The sequence below is a fragment of the Asparagus officinalis genome, unplaced genomic scaffold (assembly GCF_001876935.1).
Source record: "Asparagus officinalis unplaced genomic scaffold, Aspof.V1 AsparagusV1_Un17, whole genome shotgun sequence".
NCBI classification, from domain to species: domain Eukaryota; kingdom Viridiplantae; phylum Streptophyta; class Magnoliopsida; order Asparagales; family Asparagaceae; genus Asparagus; species Asparagus officinalis.
The window spans coordinates 414852-432892 of record NW_017972283.1 but is presented as its reverse complement, the minus strand read 5'-3'; the positions used below and the strand labels follow the sequence as shown (position 1 = coordinate 432892).

The 18041-nt window shown below is 35.7% G+C and overlaps 1 protein-coding gene across 1 annotated transcript; it reads right to left on the bottom strand.

Annotated features, from left to right (window-relative positions):
• Positions 1–12761: 12761 nt before the first annotated feature.
• LOC109827088 (serine/arginine-rich splicing factor SR34A-like) lies at positions 12762–13677 on the bottom strand. The gene is made up of 4 exons (XM_020394050.1): positions 13573–13677; positions 13413–13469; positions 13251–13336; positions 12762–13174 (listed from the first exon to the last, which is right to left on the bottom strand). The coding sequence occupies exons 1-4, from the start codon at positions 13630–13632 to the stop codon at positions 12889–12891; spliced, it is 489 nt and encodes a 162-aa protein (XP_020249639.1). The 5' UTR covers positions 13633–13677; the 3' UTR covers positions 12762–12888.
• Positions 13678–18041: the final 4364 nt, after the last annotated feature.

The window sequence follows — 18041 nt, the reverse complement described above, 5'->3', positions numbered from 1 at the left end:
TTTTCCAAATTAAACTCTTTTTAAAATTATTCTAAAATATTCATTAAATGTTCTTTTTAATAATCACTCTTCCAAAATGAATTATTTCTCATTATAATTAATAATTCCTTTTTCAAATAAATTCCTTTAAATTATTTATCTTTATTCTAAATTGATTATTCTTCCAAAATAATTCTTTTTAAATTATTATAATTTTCCTAAAATGATTCCGTTCTCAAAATAAATTCTTTTAAATATAATATAATTATCCAAAAATGATTCTGCTACCGAAATAAATTCTTTTAATTCATTATAATTATTCTAAAAATGCTATTTATCATATAACTATGATATATTTAATATTATTCATCAATAATCCCATGTAGATAATTATATCACAGATATAAAATTACAGATAATTCATAATAAATACAAAATTTAGATCAGAACATGTGGGATCTTGCCTTGGGTATATCGTAGACCGTAGTGGGGGCCATCAGGGTGGTTTCACAGCGTTACGACGGGTTTCGGGGAATCGACGGCGGCAAAGGAATCGATGAAAACGGAGGTCGGAGTTGGCCGGAAAATGCGCGCGAAGTCGGCTCCGAACTGTAGTTTTCTGTAGTGAAGCTCACTGATTTGGGCTCGTCGGCGGCGGTGGCCAAGGCGGGCGGCCGGTGGCGGCATGGTCAGCGGCGGACCTGAGGTTGAGCGGTGGAGCGGGGGAGATGGGCTACAGGCGCGGAGCGGCCTTGGCGGAGCTCAAGTGCGAAGTGAGGTGATGGCGGAGGTGGTAGGGCTTGGTTCGGATCGTTTTCGCGACGTCTGAGACGGAGAGAGGAGGACACGGCGGGGGTTAACGGAGCTGAGGCATGGGGTGTGGCGTTGGAGCTTGACGGAGGACGGAGGAGCTAGGCGGTGGCTCAACGGAGGAGAGCTTAGACGTTGGGGTGAGCTCGAGCTCAGCTTGGGCGGCGGCGATCTCAGCCAGAGGTAGAGTCGTTGTCAGACGAGCGGCGAGTGGGGAAAGGAGGCGTGCAGGCGGCGGGTGCTGGCGGCGCTCGAGCGGCGCTGAGGTGGGCGTAGGCGGCGGTCAGGCAGCGGAGGAGTGGCTAGCGGTGGCCTCAGCGGAGCATGGTGAGCTCAGGTGGAAAGAGCTCATGACGGAGCTGGCGGGGAGGGATGACAAGGAGGGCTGCATGTGGAGGCGCGGCCTGGACTGAGCGGCGACGTGGTGGACGAGCTTGAAGGACGCTTGCGGCGTCCGAGGCAAGCTGGGGCGCGGACTTGGGGCGAAGCATCGACGGAGGAGCTTGGAGATGGGGGAGTTGCGGCTGTCGGCGTCGAGTTGCGGCGGTCGAGACTTGGCGACGGCTAGGGCAGAGGTTGAAGGAGGAGCTCATTGCGTGGTTTTTAGAGGAGGTGATGGCTACTGTGTGGCGTGGCGAGGGAGGAGCGACGCGTTCAGGAGGCGCGGCGTATGAGTAGATTTGGCTTTGGTATTTGAGAGGGAGATAGAAAGAGAGAGAGAGAGAGAAGAGAAGAGAGAGAGAGAGAGAGAGAGAGAGAGAGAGAGAGAGATGAAGAGAGAGAGAATGAGAAAGTGAGTGAGAGAGAGATGAGCTGTGGAATAATAGAGGAGAGAGGGGGGTGGGAGCGGGACACGAGGGAGGATTTTGAGGTGGGTTTTAGGGGAGTGGGGTAGGGGAGAAACAGAAAATGAGAGAGAGAGAGAGAGAGAGATAGTGTGAAATACCGGTGAGAGGAAAAACACAGGGAAAATACCCCTTTAAAAAAATAAAAAAATACCAAAAATTTATTCAAATAATTATTAAAAATTTATGGTCAAAATAATAATAACAATAACAATAATTAATAATTAACTATTAATTTAAAAGTTTTACCGAAATAATTAAATTTATAATTAGTAAAACTATTAAAATAATATAATACCGTATTTTTAAATCGTAGAAAATTCTAAAGAAATTGGGGAAAAAATACAAATACTCTTTCAAAAAAATAATATTTAATATTTAAATACCAAAAAATTATTTAAACTCGTATTAGAAATTTACGGTCATTACATCCTACCCCCCTTAAAACAAATTCCGCCATTGGAATTAAAATAAGATATGCACGATATTATTTAATAATCTGTAAAGCAAAAATAAACATATAATAGCTGACAATAGAAAGTAAAAAGCATATCAATAATGGACGTAGATAAAAGACATAGAATTATATGCAACAATCATGTAATTATGTATTCATAACATTTTCACAACGAACACAATATCAAAATATACCAATAACCATTATATCATCATACCTGTTAGAATAACCAAATATGATACCAAACTATAAACCCAATATACATAAAGAATAAACATAATACAACATATGAACCGCCATATAATAATATCCAAAACAATAATCAAATATGGACATGAACAGTTAACTAAAACAGTAATACAAAGACTTTTGTATATGAAAAATTGGTAAATACAGTAATTAAAATAATTAATAAATAGACAATAAAATACACTATTCAAGTAAAATATACGCAATCCAACAAAAGAGAAAAAGAACAAGTATAAGCACAACAAAATGCCGACAATGTGCAAAACCTGCAACTAAGCTGTATAAACTTATAACACTCATTTCATATTCTAAAATAAACTATGAAACTACTCATGAAACATAAGAAAATGACTATGTTAACCAATAAACAATATAACCTAATAACACAAATAAATTAATAAAATTAAAAATAACATAAAAACACATACAAGAAAAACATATAACTTGATAAATAACCAAACAATAATGATAACAAAACGTATACATGAAAGATAAAATGTGACCAAAATTATGTGGTAACACACAGCAAACATGTATAAGTAATATGTACACTATATAGGATTAATAAAACAAATGCAACACAAAATTAAAACAACTACACCATAATGTGACTACAACAAAACTTATAACAAAACCATAATAAATTCTAAATTACATTAAGTATAGCAATACACAAATTGAAACGTGAAAAACATGAGCAAGAATACATTGCATAAAATATAAAACTCACTAACTACAAAAATATTTCGACTAATTACGTAACCATATACAATATGTAAAAACACAAAAATCAAAGCTAAACAAACACACACATTGTAACAACATTTAATAACCCTATACACAAACTATAAAGCCATAATACCACACACTCACACCACAAATAACAACTCCTATTTAAAAAAATATAAGAATAAAATAATATTGTTATACTATGATCTACGAAAAATACAAAATAAGAGAAGCGAGATAGAAGAGTAACTTGATGTAAAATAACACAACTCAAAATAAATAAATAAAATACCAATCTGACAAAAAAACATAATTGAAGGACTCAATGCATTCAAATAAGTAACGAACAAATTGACAGTATAAAACTCAAAATAAATTAGCACATACAAAAATCATAGAATACACTGAAACATAAATGATTACTAACAATACTGATACTCTCAACATACTATTAGATAAAGAAGTATAATATATAAAAACAAAAACTATGAAAGGTAAAATAGATATATAAGTAAATAAAACATAATAAGAGTATAATTCCGTATAATAAAACACTGATATATTGTAGATAAACATGGTTACACAGTTGATACTAGAAATAATGAATGATTATAAATCAATACAAATAAGATTGTAAATATAATAATCTACGTAAATACACTATAATAAAAAGAGAATAGTAATTATAAAAGAATAAAAAAAAAGTAAAACATAACACAAGTAACGAAAATAATGAATAGAGAATGAACAACAAATAATCACACAATAAAAGACATAATATCTAAAAATATCATAAAATAAATACTAAAAAATAACACGCGTATACAATGTATATTGTCACAATGACTAAATAATACATATCAAAAACGAAGAAATAAACAACAAATATACAAATACACTATAAACAAATCATGAATAAATACTATACATACTCACAAACGCATATTAGAATAATCTTTTATTAGTTATAAAAGGATAATAATTAATGTAACAAAATAACTATATAATTAGTAACTCAACTCTAAACTTAACAATATAAATAATTATTTGAATATCAAAATAGAGTTACATTGTTCTTAGAAATAACGAAACCAATGTGAACATATTAAAACAATCTAACAAGACAAAACTAATTGCTAAAACTATATACTGAAAATGTAAAGATTTTGAATATACTGCATATGTAGAATATTAAAATCATGAATCTATTAAAAATACGAACAATATATATTAATCTAGAACATAAGTAAATAACAGGTGGTATGACAGATAAGCGCACACATACACAATATAGATATGCAAAAGTATATTAAACACAATAAAATAATCTAAATATCAGATGTGATATGCGATCTATAGGTGAAATCTAATGACATAATTTTGAACAATCAAAAATGTATAAGTAATGATATATATCTTTAATAATCAAAACATACAATATACACTGTGCCTGATACATAAAATAATGTAATAAATAGCGCAAAAATTAATACAATTAAATAATATATAAATCAAATCAAAGAAAATATAGTCGTAAAAATAATAATAATAATAACACATATAATAACGATCAATATATTGAAAGAGGAGTTATACAAAGAGAGGGTAATGCAAAGTGATGACACAAGAACCGTGGAAAACTCCGGAGTCAAAGAGTGATACGATAGGGACGAAATGCAATCTATCAAGAAAACAGGATAAGGGCTCAAGAATAGTCTCACGGATGAAATCATGATATGTATCTAAATTGTCTACTATATTCTCACTAGTAGGGACACGGGACTGTGACTCGGTACCTCGACCTGCATGGGCCACCAACAAAAACCTGTCACGTCCCGCTTCCCAAAATACCAGGGAATCAGAAAGTGAACAAGCCCGTGACGTATTAGACTGAGGAGAAATAAGTACTAGACCCCTTCTGCTCAATCTAATACGCTAAGCGTCAAGAAAATATAAAGCGAAGGCACAAGATCCTAAAAGGAAGAATAGAAACGGTCGTGCGACCAATGCAATAATGGTAATAACAATGGAAACATGCAACTGAAATACTAATAATCTAAATATAATTTACTACTAGAATAGAATAATCAGAATAAATCTAAGGAAATCAACCAAGTAACAAGTCGATCATGCAGCTAGCGATCAGAATAATCATCCAAGCACAGGATCATACACTAGATGGAATTAATACTTAAAAATCTACAAATCGAGATGTAGTACGTCGAGCGAAATAATCCAGACAAGGAAACCCTCATGTATATACCATATGTCTTAAATTGTAGATAATTAAATATTAATCCCGATCTACGTATGAAGAGAAATATAACTGGTCTGTATCTCACAAGAATCCATAATCACCTTAAGTAATAAAGTCATATAACTAGTCATTCTATAATAGATCACTGGTCCACATCTCACACAAAGTCAACGCTCATATCATCGGATAACTGACTGTTCACAAATCTCATACGTGCATCTAATACCGCTACACGAATCGGTCAGAGGACTACACACAATCCGATTCCGACCTGGTCCGAACTCAAGCAGGACTCGGGTGACTACACGACTTTCACTGACTAAAGTGACTACACGAATTCACTTTAGCCCAACAAACCAACCCCAGTGACTACACGAATTCACCGATGTGAGATTGGAAGATACATCAACAGCTATATCCGGCCACATGAACATGGACTTTCCTACCCCAACTCTTCTCGTTTTTCTAAGTCAACACAACACATGTCTTTAGGTCACGCAAGGCTACTACGGTCATGACCACTAACAGTTCTTAATCACATCAAGGAACAATCAATGTAACTAATCATGTACAATAATATCATATCATATCAGATAACCAAGTCTAAGAATTTGAATCATAAAATTGTTCTAAAATAATAAATTTATTTACTTCAAAATAATTCCTTTTTCCAAAATAAATTCTTTATTTATTATTATAATTATTCCAAAAATAATTTCATTGTCCGAAATATACTCTTTTTAAAATTATTCTAAAATATTCATTAAATATTCTTTTTAATACTCACTCTTCCAAAATGAATTATTTCTCATTATAATTAATAATTCTTTTTTCAAATAAATTCCTTTAAATTATTTATCTTTATTCTAAAATAATTCTTCTTCCAAAATAATTCTTTTTTTAATTTTAATTATTTTCCTAAAATGCTTCCGTTCTCAAAATAAATTCTTTTAAATTTAATGTAATTATCCAAAAATGATTCTGCTACCAAAATAAATTCTTTTAATTTATTATAATTATTCTGAAAATGCTATTTATGATATTACTATGATATATTTAATATTATCCATAAATAATCCCATGTAGATAATTATATCACAGATCTAAAATTATAGATAATTCATAATAAATACAAAATTCAAATCTAAGTAAGTGGGATCATGCCTTAGGTTTATCGTGGACCGTAGTGGGGGACGTCAGGGTGGTTGCACAGCGTTACGACGGGTTTCAAGGAATTGACGGCGGCAAAGGAATCGACGAAAACGGAGGTCGGAGTTGGCTAGAAAATACGTGCGAAGTCGGCTCCGAACTGTAGTTTTATGCAGTGAAGCTCACTGATTTGGGCTCATCGGTGGCGCTGGCCAAGGCGGCGGCCACAGGGTGTGGTCCAAGGGCGACCTGAAGGCTAAGCGTGCGCGGTGGGAGATGGACTGGCAGGTGGCAACGGCTTGTCAGAGCTTAGGTGGAAGGAGAGTGATGGCGGAGGTGAGCTTGGTCGGAGTTCGCGGCATCTGAGACGGAGAGGAGGAGGACAACGGGGGGTTGACGGAGATGACGGGCATGGGGGTGTGTGCACCGAGCTCGCGGAGGATCGGAGGAGCTCGCGCTGGCTCGACGGAGGAGAGCTTGGACGTTGGGGTGAGCTCAGAGCTCGGCTTGGTGACGGCGTATCTCAGGCCGGAGGTGGAGTTGTGGCGGACGGAGCGGTGAGTTGGAAATGGAGGCGGTGGCAGGCGGGTGGTGGCGATGCCGGCAGCGCTGAAGGTGGGAGAAGCGGGCGGATCAGAGCGCGGAGGAGCAAGCTGGCGGCGGCCTCGGCGGCAGCTTGGTGGAGGCTCAGGTGGACAGGAGCACGTGACAGGATGCTGGCGAGAGGGACGACGAGGAAGGGCTGGCAGGTGGAGCGAGCTTAGGACTAACGGCGGCGTGGTGGATCGAGCATTGGAAGGAGCTCAGACGGATCCGAGCGAGCTGGGCGCGCGACTTAGGGGGAAGCAATCGATGCGCGAGAGCTTGGAGATGGGGGGAGTTTCGACTATCTGGGCGGAAGCTGGCGGGCGGTCGGAGACTTGCCGATGGCTATGGGCAGAGTTGAAGGAGAGATCAGTTGTGGTTTTGTAAAGGAGGTAGAAATGGCTGCGGTGGTGGCGGCGCGGCGAGGGAGGAGCGGCAGTTCAGCGAAGGGCGGCGTGGTGAGCGGATATCGGCTGTGGGATTGAGGGAATAGAAGAGAGGAGATGTGGGAGAGAGAGGGAGAGAGAGAGAGACGAGAGAGACGATGTGAGAGATGAAGAGAGAGAGAGAGAATGAGAAAGTGAGTGAGAGAGAGTGATGAGCTAGAGAATAATAGAGGAGAGAGAGGGGGCGGGAGCGGGACACGAGGGAGGATTTTGAGGAGGGTTTTAGGGGAGTGGGGTAAGGGAGAGAGAGAAAATGAGAGAGTGAGAAATAGTGTGAAATACCGGTGAGAGGAAAAACACAGGGAAAATACCCCTTTAAAAAAATAAAAAAATACCAAAAATTTATTCAAATAATTATTGAAAATTTATGGTCAAAATAATAATAACAATAACAATAATGAATAAGTAACTATTAATTTAAAAGTTTTATCGAAACAATTAAATTTATAATTAGTAAAACTATTAAAATAATATAATACCGTATTTTTAAATCATAGAAAATTCTAGAGAAATTAGGGGAAAATACAAATACTCTTTCAGAAAAATAATATTTAATATTTAAATACCAAAAATTATTTAAATCCGTATTAGAAATTTACGGTCATTTTTTTTTGTCAATGAAAATTTTGTATTCATTAAAACCAATTGTAAAGTTTATGTACATCACATCTCTCTATTTGAGATATCTATTTATATTTTGAAGACAGAAACCTAAAAACTGCAGCACACTATCCCTATGATGAAATCAGCCAGTCTTTGAGCTCAGGAGGGCTAGAGTTGTTTAGAGAAATGGTTAACAACTCCACCTTAATTTCTTTGATCAGCACTTCTGGAGCTCTACACTTATGCTTGAATATTCTCTCATTTCTTTCTTTCCAAATACAATAGACTGAAGTGGACAAAGCCATTCTTTTAAATCTTTTTTTGAAACCCCTCCCTTTCAATCTGTTGCAATACCAGTTTATAAGCAAATTCCAATCACAGGTTCTCCATTTGAATTGAAGACAATTTGTAATCTCATTCCAGACTTCTTGAGAGAAGGAACAAGAGAAAAAAAGATGATTTCTATTTTCCAAATTAGTACCTGAGCATAGACTGCAGCAATTTGATGGAATAATACCTCTGCTTTGAAGTTTGTCTTGAATAAGAAGCTTGTCTTGGATTGCTAACCAGAACACAAAATTGTGTTTGGGGTAATTCCAGTTCTCCCAAACTGTATCATGCCAGAGAACTTTTGTAGATACTGGAGAAAGGGCATTATACAAGCCCGAAGTGTGTATCTTGGAGTTCTTGTTACAGGAGCTGATCACACTCTTCAAATTATCAATTCCTCCACAATCTGAGATGGCTTTGTTCCTGGTTTTTAGAAGCTGCTTCCATAACCAGGAATCATTCCTCTTGCTTTCTACATTCCACACATCTCGCTACTGGATTTTCAACTTTTAGCGACGGAATTTTCCGTCGCTAAAAGTCCATTTTCCGTCGCTAAAAGTTTTAGCGACGGAAAAAAACAAATTCCGTCGCTAAAATTTCGACGCTACATTCAGGGTCCCTAATTGAGGTTTTAGCGACGGAATTTTCGTCGCTAAATTTTAGCGACGGAATATTAGCGACGACCAAGTCGTCGGCAGTATTTTGCAATAAAATAATATAAAACTTTTAGCGACGGAATTGCCGTCGCTAAAAATGGTATTAGCGACGGCAATTCCGTCGCTAAAAATCGAATTAGCGACGGTGGTTTTTTTTAAAAATTCAAATTAGTTTTTTTTCGTGCATGTTTTCCGTTACTATATGGATATTTAGCGACTACAAATCCGTCGCTAATTTTGTTTAAATTTTAATAATTTTTTATTATTTATTTTTTTATTATTTTATTTATTTTTGTGCATGTTTTTCGTAGCTAAATACTTATTTAGCGACGGAAATACCGTCGCTAAATATCTATTTAGCTACGGAAAATCCGTAGCTAAATAATCATAAATTAAAAAAAACATTTTGAAAATTATTGAAAAAATCCTGTACAATATCGATACTAAATTTAAAAAACCTGTTCAATCAACAGTATAATATACAATCTCACGCATATATCACAAATTTATTTCAATAAAAACAAATAAAAGTTTCCCGACATATCAGTAGTAAATATTGTTTATACAACACAAGAAATTGTTTTCAAAGTTAACATATCAGAATCAATCCTCCTGATCATATCATCATCATCCTCATCCTCAACACGAGTTGCATTATGACTACCCCCGGCTACACCTTGTGAAGAAGTCCCCGCCTGCAAATATAAATCAAACGTTAATAAGGGTGTGTAACCGTTAATAAGAGTGCAAATATAAATATAATTCCCTCAACACCACAACACAACACAATACAACACAACACCAAAACACCATAACACAACAACACAACACCACAACATAATAACACACAACACAACACAACACAACACAACACTACACACCACACCACACCACAACACTGCATATTGTAGCATACTTGTCGTATTTTAAACTCTATGCATGTCCTTTCTTGGATTGTGCATTGATTTAAAATATGCATTATATGTCTACGGAGTTTCACGAAGTATATGTGCTATGGAGGATATATTCTACGGAGTTTCAAAAAGTGTATGTGCATTGGAGGATATGTTCCAAGAAGTATATGCCAGGTGCATTGATTTAAAAAGTGTATTATATAACCAAATACACTTAGAACATGCGTAAGCATATATCCAAGTAGTGTCCATCGAAGTAAAAAGGGTCATGATTTGATTATAGAAATATTAGAAGCATAAAAGTGAATAGATTAGAAAGTTCCCTCATATCAAATATTGGAAGACTAAATCTATGTTCACACAAGATAGTATATCAACTACTAGAATAACATAGGAAGCAATTTCATGACACGAAGCCCAAAACATAAGACTAGCAAAAAGATTATCACATTATATATCATAAGATGAACCTAATTATAAAGTAACAAGTAAACACTACAATATACAATAAACTTGGCCATTGGCCAAGGTGCGGATACACTGATACATAACTAAGTACTTCCTAATAGTGGCATACATATCACAAATTTGATAAAGCAATATATGTTTAAGGCACAAGCAAAATGATACATACAAGCAATATAATACATCAAAGAACTAAAACCTTTAGTAACTTCTTGTAACTTATCCAGGCATATATTTGTACAACCACATTGCAAGCAAAATGATACATACAAGCAAAATGATACATCAAAGAACTAAAAACCTTTAGTAACTTCGTGCAACTTATCCAGGCATATATTTGTACAACCACATTGCAACCAATTTATTTTGGTGCTTGAAAAGTTCTAACAGCAGAAATCATACATTTGTCTCACTTGCTTGCTTTAGAAGTGGAGAAATCATACATTTGTCTAACTTGCTTTACTTTATATACCTAGATAAATTTTATTCATTCATATAAATGTTGTTTGTGTGAATTTGAATTATTTTATTCAAGAACAGAGGTCGACAAAAGTCTAACTTGAAGTCTTAAAACATATTATATATTAGCAATGACAAAATGTCCCCTTGTTCCTCAAGTTCTGATTTTGTAATAATTTCTTCATGTAATGCGTACAAAAGTCTAACTTGAAGTCTTAAAACATATTATATATAAGAACAAAGCTAGCTTTTTTACCATCTAGGGTGCCAAGTCTATACAATCTGCAACCAGCCACCATCTGTACTTGTGAAATAAATATAGAGATCCTAAATATTATAAGTATATTTTTTGGGCTTTGTGTTAGGGTTAGAGTTAGGGGTTTGTGTATAACAGTTTGTATCAGTGTTTATCGGTGTGTATGATATCATCTAGTCACGAAGAAAATTCATAACTAAGTAAGAATTATATATTTAATTTATATACTTATATATTTAATACAAAATTTTAAACAGATGAGATGTAACCTGTTTCGTAGCCAGTCTCCAATACAATTCAATTTTATATACAATTGTTCCCAGAGAGAAGGAAAAGATAACAAAAAAATGTAAGAACAACGATAAAAAAAATGTGTTCACATTTCTACTATACTGACCAAATAAAATGGCCAAAAAATATTTAGTTATTGTGGAAGACTGAGACTATTGCTGGAGAACTGAGTTATAAACATATAACAACAGACATCTGATTAGATCAAGATCAAATTTTAATCCTGATAAACCCGGGTCAAAAAACAAAAGAAGACTTACAGAAGAATATTTAAGACTCAAAATAAAAAGGATATCAAGAAGAGCAAGAGGTAATCTAAGTCAGTTAGGGATGGATGACCCCACTGAGTATGATGCTCATAGCTGCTTCATTAGCAGAGGCACTGGGTATCTACCTGAGAATTATTCCCAACCCCAAACTGAGACAAGCCATATGCACTTATACATTTGACAGCAGCTTGCCACATTCCAGCTGTCAACTGACAAAAAATACCCCTAACCAAACTTTGAAAAAACTTTTCTGAAACTCACTTAGAAACATTTTGAAGGGTAAACACTTCGAAACTTACGTTTGAAGCTTACAGCACATCGCTCAAGTTACAAGCAATATAATTTTATTTGTTTTTATACTTACACAATTTAGAATGTTCTGCAATGACAACATTAGAATGATTCTCTTCTAATCTACAATGAGAATGCTGCTCCATTACAATCATCTCCTATGTTTCAAGTCCAGACAGCTACATTACATCATTCAAGCAGAGCCTCTTCAACTATGATTACATCATTCCTGTGTGTGCGTCTAAACCTTTACAAGTCTCATTTTATTCTTAATCCAGTCACCCTCCGGCTTCTCAAGAATGCACTGGTTTCTTGCATATCTTCTGCCATGATGAAATCCATCTGCCTTCAAATTTTAATTTTAGCTACATAAGCGTGTGTGACAAGTTTCTGTCCATGGTAACCTATAGTGCATGCTACTATATGAACTACATCTTTCTCATGAATGTAGAATCTCAATAAGCACAAGTATCATCCCCCCTAGTCCTCAATTACTAGCCATTCCTATAAGAGCATATTCACTTATGCATTGAAGCATAAATTGACAACCAACTTGATTTTTATGAAACTATTCATAATTTATAATCCATAGTTTGTACTCATGATATGTTTTCAAAGCAACACTTGAATAAGAACAAAAGAATAGCTTGGTGAAAACAAATTGACAGATGACAAAGACAGCTTAAAAGATAACTTGCAGAAAATACATTGAATAAGCACACTGCATGACGAAGAGAAGTTGTAACTATCCTTCACCAAAGGACCAAAGAAGGATTAAATGAACATTTAATCCTTCCTTGGAGGTAAATAGTAAAGCCAAATACTAAATTATGCTATGTTCTTCCCATTTATTTTACTAAACAAAAAAAAACTATACACCCTGATACATAGAAGGCAAGAAAATGAAAAGTAACAAAATTTAAAGCAAAGATTCCATCTAACGAAAATTGTAAACTCAACAGATTAAGAAGTACAAATAATTCTACTATGATTAAAAAACAAAGCACAATTGACCATGAAAAGACATACCCTGACAAAGACCGTCCTCTGGAACCAGAACGAGAGCGAGAAGAAATGGATCTCGAGCGAGATCTGGACAACGAACGGCGCGCTGACTTGGATTTGGGAGATTTGCTGCATATTAACTTCAATTAGGTCAAATGAGACAGCAGTTAGATTCAAATTCATGACAACTAAATCAACAAGAGACCTCCTATCACGGCTTCGGCTCCTTGAATGAGAACGACTACGACTGGGGCTTCTAGATAAGCTTCTCTTATGGTCATGCTCCTTAACCTACAAGCAGGAAACAATTCAGTATATGTACTCGAATAGAGATCAGTTCTACAAAAATGTGGAAAGAACTACATACTCTTATATATGCTCGAGAAAATGCATTCCGAAACTCAGAATCATCAAGTTTTCTGATCTGCAAGCAGAAACAAATGAAGCTTGTCAACAAAAAAATACTCAAGTTTGTGCCAAAGTGCTTGAGCTGCAAGTAGTCAACCAAGAATATAAACATAACATACCGCATATTTCATGTCATCATAGTTCGAATAATCAACTATTCCCGTAGTGCCTGCAAACATAACTGACACTTCACTGAAAGAAAAAGAATGAACAGCTCCCTCAAATAGAAGTCAACACAAGGAGCATCATACGTGCATGCATGTACATATCACACAATACACACGAATATGTTGAGTGTTCGTAGGAAAGGTCTGAGGATGACAACTAGAAAAGGAGATGAAAATAACTATGGAGGGATTATTGAAGTTGGATGCATCTTCCTTGGAGCAAATGATGAACTACTTTTAAAAAATCCAAAATGACACAGTACTAGGCAAATGGGAAGGAGTTTGATTCATGGATGTGGACACAACTTTCTTACAAGGACACCATCAAAAGGTCTCCTAAATGTTAACTTTCCAAGGGCAAAAAAATAGGGTTATATATCTTACAAGGACACCATCAAAAGGTCTCCTAAATGTTAACTTTCCAAGGGCAAAAAAATAGGGTTATATATATGTTTTTTTTTCATAATATATACACTATATTTAAGAGAAGTCATCCTTTTCATTTGTGTCACAATTTCAAAAATTCTAGAAATGCTCTCACACTTTGAAAAATCAAAGAAAACACACTGTCATACTCGAGAGAAATCTACAGATAATGCCCCTCAGTCTTTTAGGTCCCCCAGGTACAAAAATGTACAGAATCAACAACTTAGATAATTTAGATTGCAGCCCATGCATTTACAAAGTCTGACAATATCATTTAAGTGTTTACCTCTACATATAGTCCTATACAAATATAGTCCATGCAAGTCGCTAGCAAAAAAATTAAATAGCTAGTATCATAACTGGAATTGAAGAATCAGTTATTTCCACCAGAATATTATAAGTATATTTTTTTTATCGGTGGATGCAAAGAAGTAGCTTGGCCTTTACAATCGAAATCACAGATTGAGGGAGGAGAGAGTACCTTGAGCTCTCTCGGGCGCGGGGTGCCCAAATTTTTTGGGCACGCCCGCGCCCATTTTTTTTGCCAGCTCAGCTTTATTAGCGACGGAAATTCCGTCGCTAAAAAGTTTCCGTCGCTAAAAAACTTTTTAGCGACGGAAATTCCGTCGCTAAAAGTTTTTTAGCGACGGAATTTCCGTCGCTAAAGTTAAATTAATAGCGATAAATATTTCCGTCGCTAAAAATCATTTTTCCGTCGGCAAAAAATATTTTGCCGACAGAATAATAGCGACGGAATTTTCCGTCGCTATAACACGGGTTATAGCGACGGAAATTTTCGTCGCTATAATTCCGTCGGCAAAACCCCGTATTCTAGCAGTAATATAGCCATGCACCCATTTGATCCACATAGACTCTTTGTTTTCATGAATGGACCATAAAGTTTTCAGAACTGCAGCCATGTTCTAAGCAATTGCAGAAAATATGCCTAAACCACCATATATTTTACCAGTGCAAACTTTGTCCCAAGAAACCAATGGAGGCCTGAGCACTTGATCTGTTCTACCCCACAGAAAGTTCCTACAAAGCTCGTCAATTCTCTTTAACACCTTAACTGGTAAGACATAGCATGAAGTCCAGAATACTTGCCTACAAAGCTCGTCAATTCTCTTTAACACCTTAACTGGTAAGACATAGCATGAAGTCCAGAATACTTGAGTGCCTAGGATAACACTCTTAATAATTTGCAATCTACCCGCATAAGAGAGCTTTCTATGATTCCACCAGTTTTGAAATTTGCTTGAAATTTTATTGATAAGAGGAGAACAATCAACATACGAAAGTCTTTTGCATATAAGTGGAACTCCCAAGTATCTTATAGGCAAGGTACCTTCAGGAAACCCCAAGAAATTTTGAATAGAAGCTTTGACAGATTCATCAACTCCCCCAAAATAAATTGAACATTTGCTTTGATTTGCATCAAGACCAGAGATGACACTGAAATTCGATAAACATTGATGCAGACACTTTATAGAGCTCAAGTCCCCCCTACTGAACAATAACAAGTCATCGGCAAAGATCAAATGTGTAATTTTTAATTTTCCACATTTTGGATGAAACTTGTGTGAACTATCATGCTTCAATTTATCAAGGCTCCTTGAAAGATACTCCATGCCAAGGATAAACAAGTAGGGAGAGAGGGGGTCACCTTGCCTTAGACCTCTTTCCCCTTTAAAATATCCATAAAGTGTACCATTAAGAGAAATAGAGTACCTTGGAGAGGTTATACATGCCATGATCCATGTTATCATCTTTTTTGGAAAACCAAGTCCATTTAACATATCCTCCAAGAAACTCCAACTGATAGTATCAAATGCTTTTTTAATGTCAATATTCAGCATAGTCCTTGGAGAAATAGTCTTCCTACCATAATTCTTGACAAGCTCATGTGCTAGCAAAATATTGTTAGAGATCTGCCTTCCTTTAACAAAAGCACACTGTGCTTCATTTATGAGACAACCAAGTATATAAGTTTGATTCTGCTGGCAAGAATCTTTGAAATGAACTTGTAGATACAATTACAACATGAAATTGGCCTGAAATCTGAAGGAGATTTAGGACAGTTTACCTTGGGTATTAGGGTAATTGATGTAGCATTTATTGCACCCAAAAGCTTTCCAGATTTAAAAAATTCTTCAATGGCATTTGTAACCTCCTCTCCAATAATTTGCCAAGTAGACTTGTAGAAGGAAGCACTGAAACCATCAGGGCCTGGGCTTTTATTATCAGATAAGGAGAAAATTGCATTTCTTATCTCATCTTTGGAAACAGGAGTAGCTAAGCAACTAGCTTGGACATCATTCAGACAATATCCATTCTTTATGATGTTGATGTCAGGTTTTGTTGTTACAACTGTAGTTCCCATGAGGTTCTTGAAAAAAGAAGTTAACTCATTTGCAATATTATCAGCCTTAGTAATCCTTTCATCAGAGCTGTTATAGAGAACCATAATTCTATTGTGGTGTCTATTAGATTTGATGACTGAGTGGAAATAGCTGGTGGACCTATCCCCTTGTATGCTCCAAGCAATTTTAGCTTTTTGTTGGAAGAAGGACAATTCACAATTCATGAGTTTGTTATAGGAGGAAATACTGCATTTTTCCTGACTGATGAGGAAATTTACGGTCATTATACTACCTAAAAGCATATGACAAGTATCCATCTCGACAACATCACACAAAACCTCATCAAAATAAGTTCGACCAATAGAAAAAGATACCCAATACACTTCATCGTTCTGCACATCATTGCCCTTGTGAATCCAGTCGATCTTAACGAGAGGTGGGTGTTTCTCTATCTTCAAACCTAACTTATTCACCATACGCCGAGAGACAAGATTCCTTCCATTGTGACTGTCAATAATAACATTACAAATCTTCTGCATCACGGCGGATCTCGTACGAAAGATATCGTGCTTTGGAGGTGGTTCTTCTTTCTTTATTACTTCTTCACTGCTCTTCTCAACTCTAATATCTTGCTTAAGATCATTGTTGTTGTTCAATTTATCATATGGAGTTGGATCACGTCGTTGGCGACCATCAACGCGATTTTAAACTCCTACCGTGTTCAAACACTCTACTATTGACGCAAGTCGCTCTAAAGTAGTCTTCATCTGATTAAAATCGGTCTTCAACATGTCGAACTCGGTTCGAGAAGGCTTCATCACCTGCCATCGGATCAGAGGAACATGGCTCTGATACCAATTGACGCAGCGCGGAAGTGATAACCCGGAATCCACCAATAGTGTTCTCTGAATCCACAAAGAACGATCTTCGAATCCGCGAAGAACTTCGAATCCACGAAGAAAATATTGAAAAAAAAGAAATTTTATTGATGAAAAGTTATTCTTTTTTGGGGGTTGCATCACTCTTCTTAATTAGATAAAACAAATAAGACTCCTACTAAAACTAGAATTACAAAACTAGAAAGTATCAAGTTCTATCCTAAAAAAGACTCCCTATAATAGAGAAAACAAATCATGAATCAAAATTGATTTTGTTTCCTAATCTAATTTGACTCTAAAATTGAATTTATTTTCTAATCTAAAAGACTCCAACTTTATTACTAAAAATAAACTAAAGGCTGATTATTTTTCGGATTTCAGCCAAATCTGGGCATAACTGATGAGATTGTAAATATTTGTCAATCTGGTTGTCTGCGTCTCGTCGAGATAGGCGATTTACATATATAATATGTCAGAATCCGCCTTCCGGATTGAAAGATATAATTGTTTCTTTGCGAAAGTATAAATCTGTATTTAGCTCGTGAATGTCCGAATCATCAATTAAATTTTCTGTTAAGCGTCCTACATCAGTGAACATGGTCATTTTGAGCAAAACACTCCAGACTTCTTGGCGGTTTTATGGAATTTTTGTTCTTACTTGATGCATGCATCGTATGGCTTGTTATACCAATTCCAGATAATTTTAACGTTTTAATTTTATTTTGGAGCTTACTTGTTTCGCAATTTAATTGAC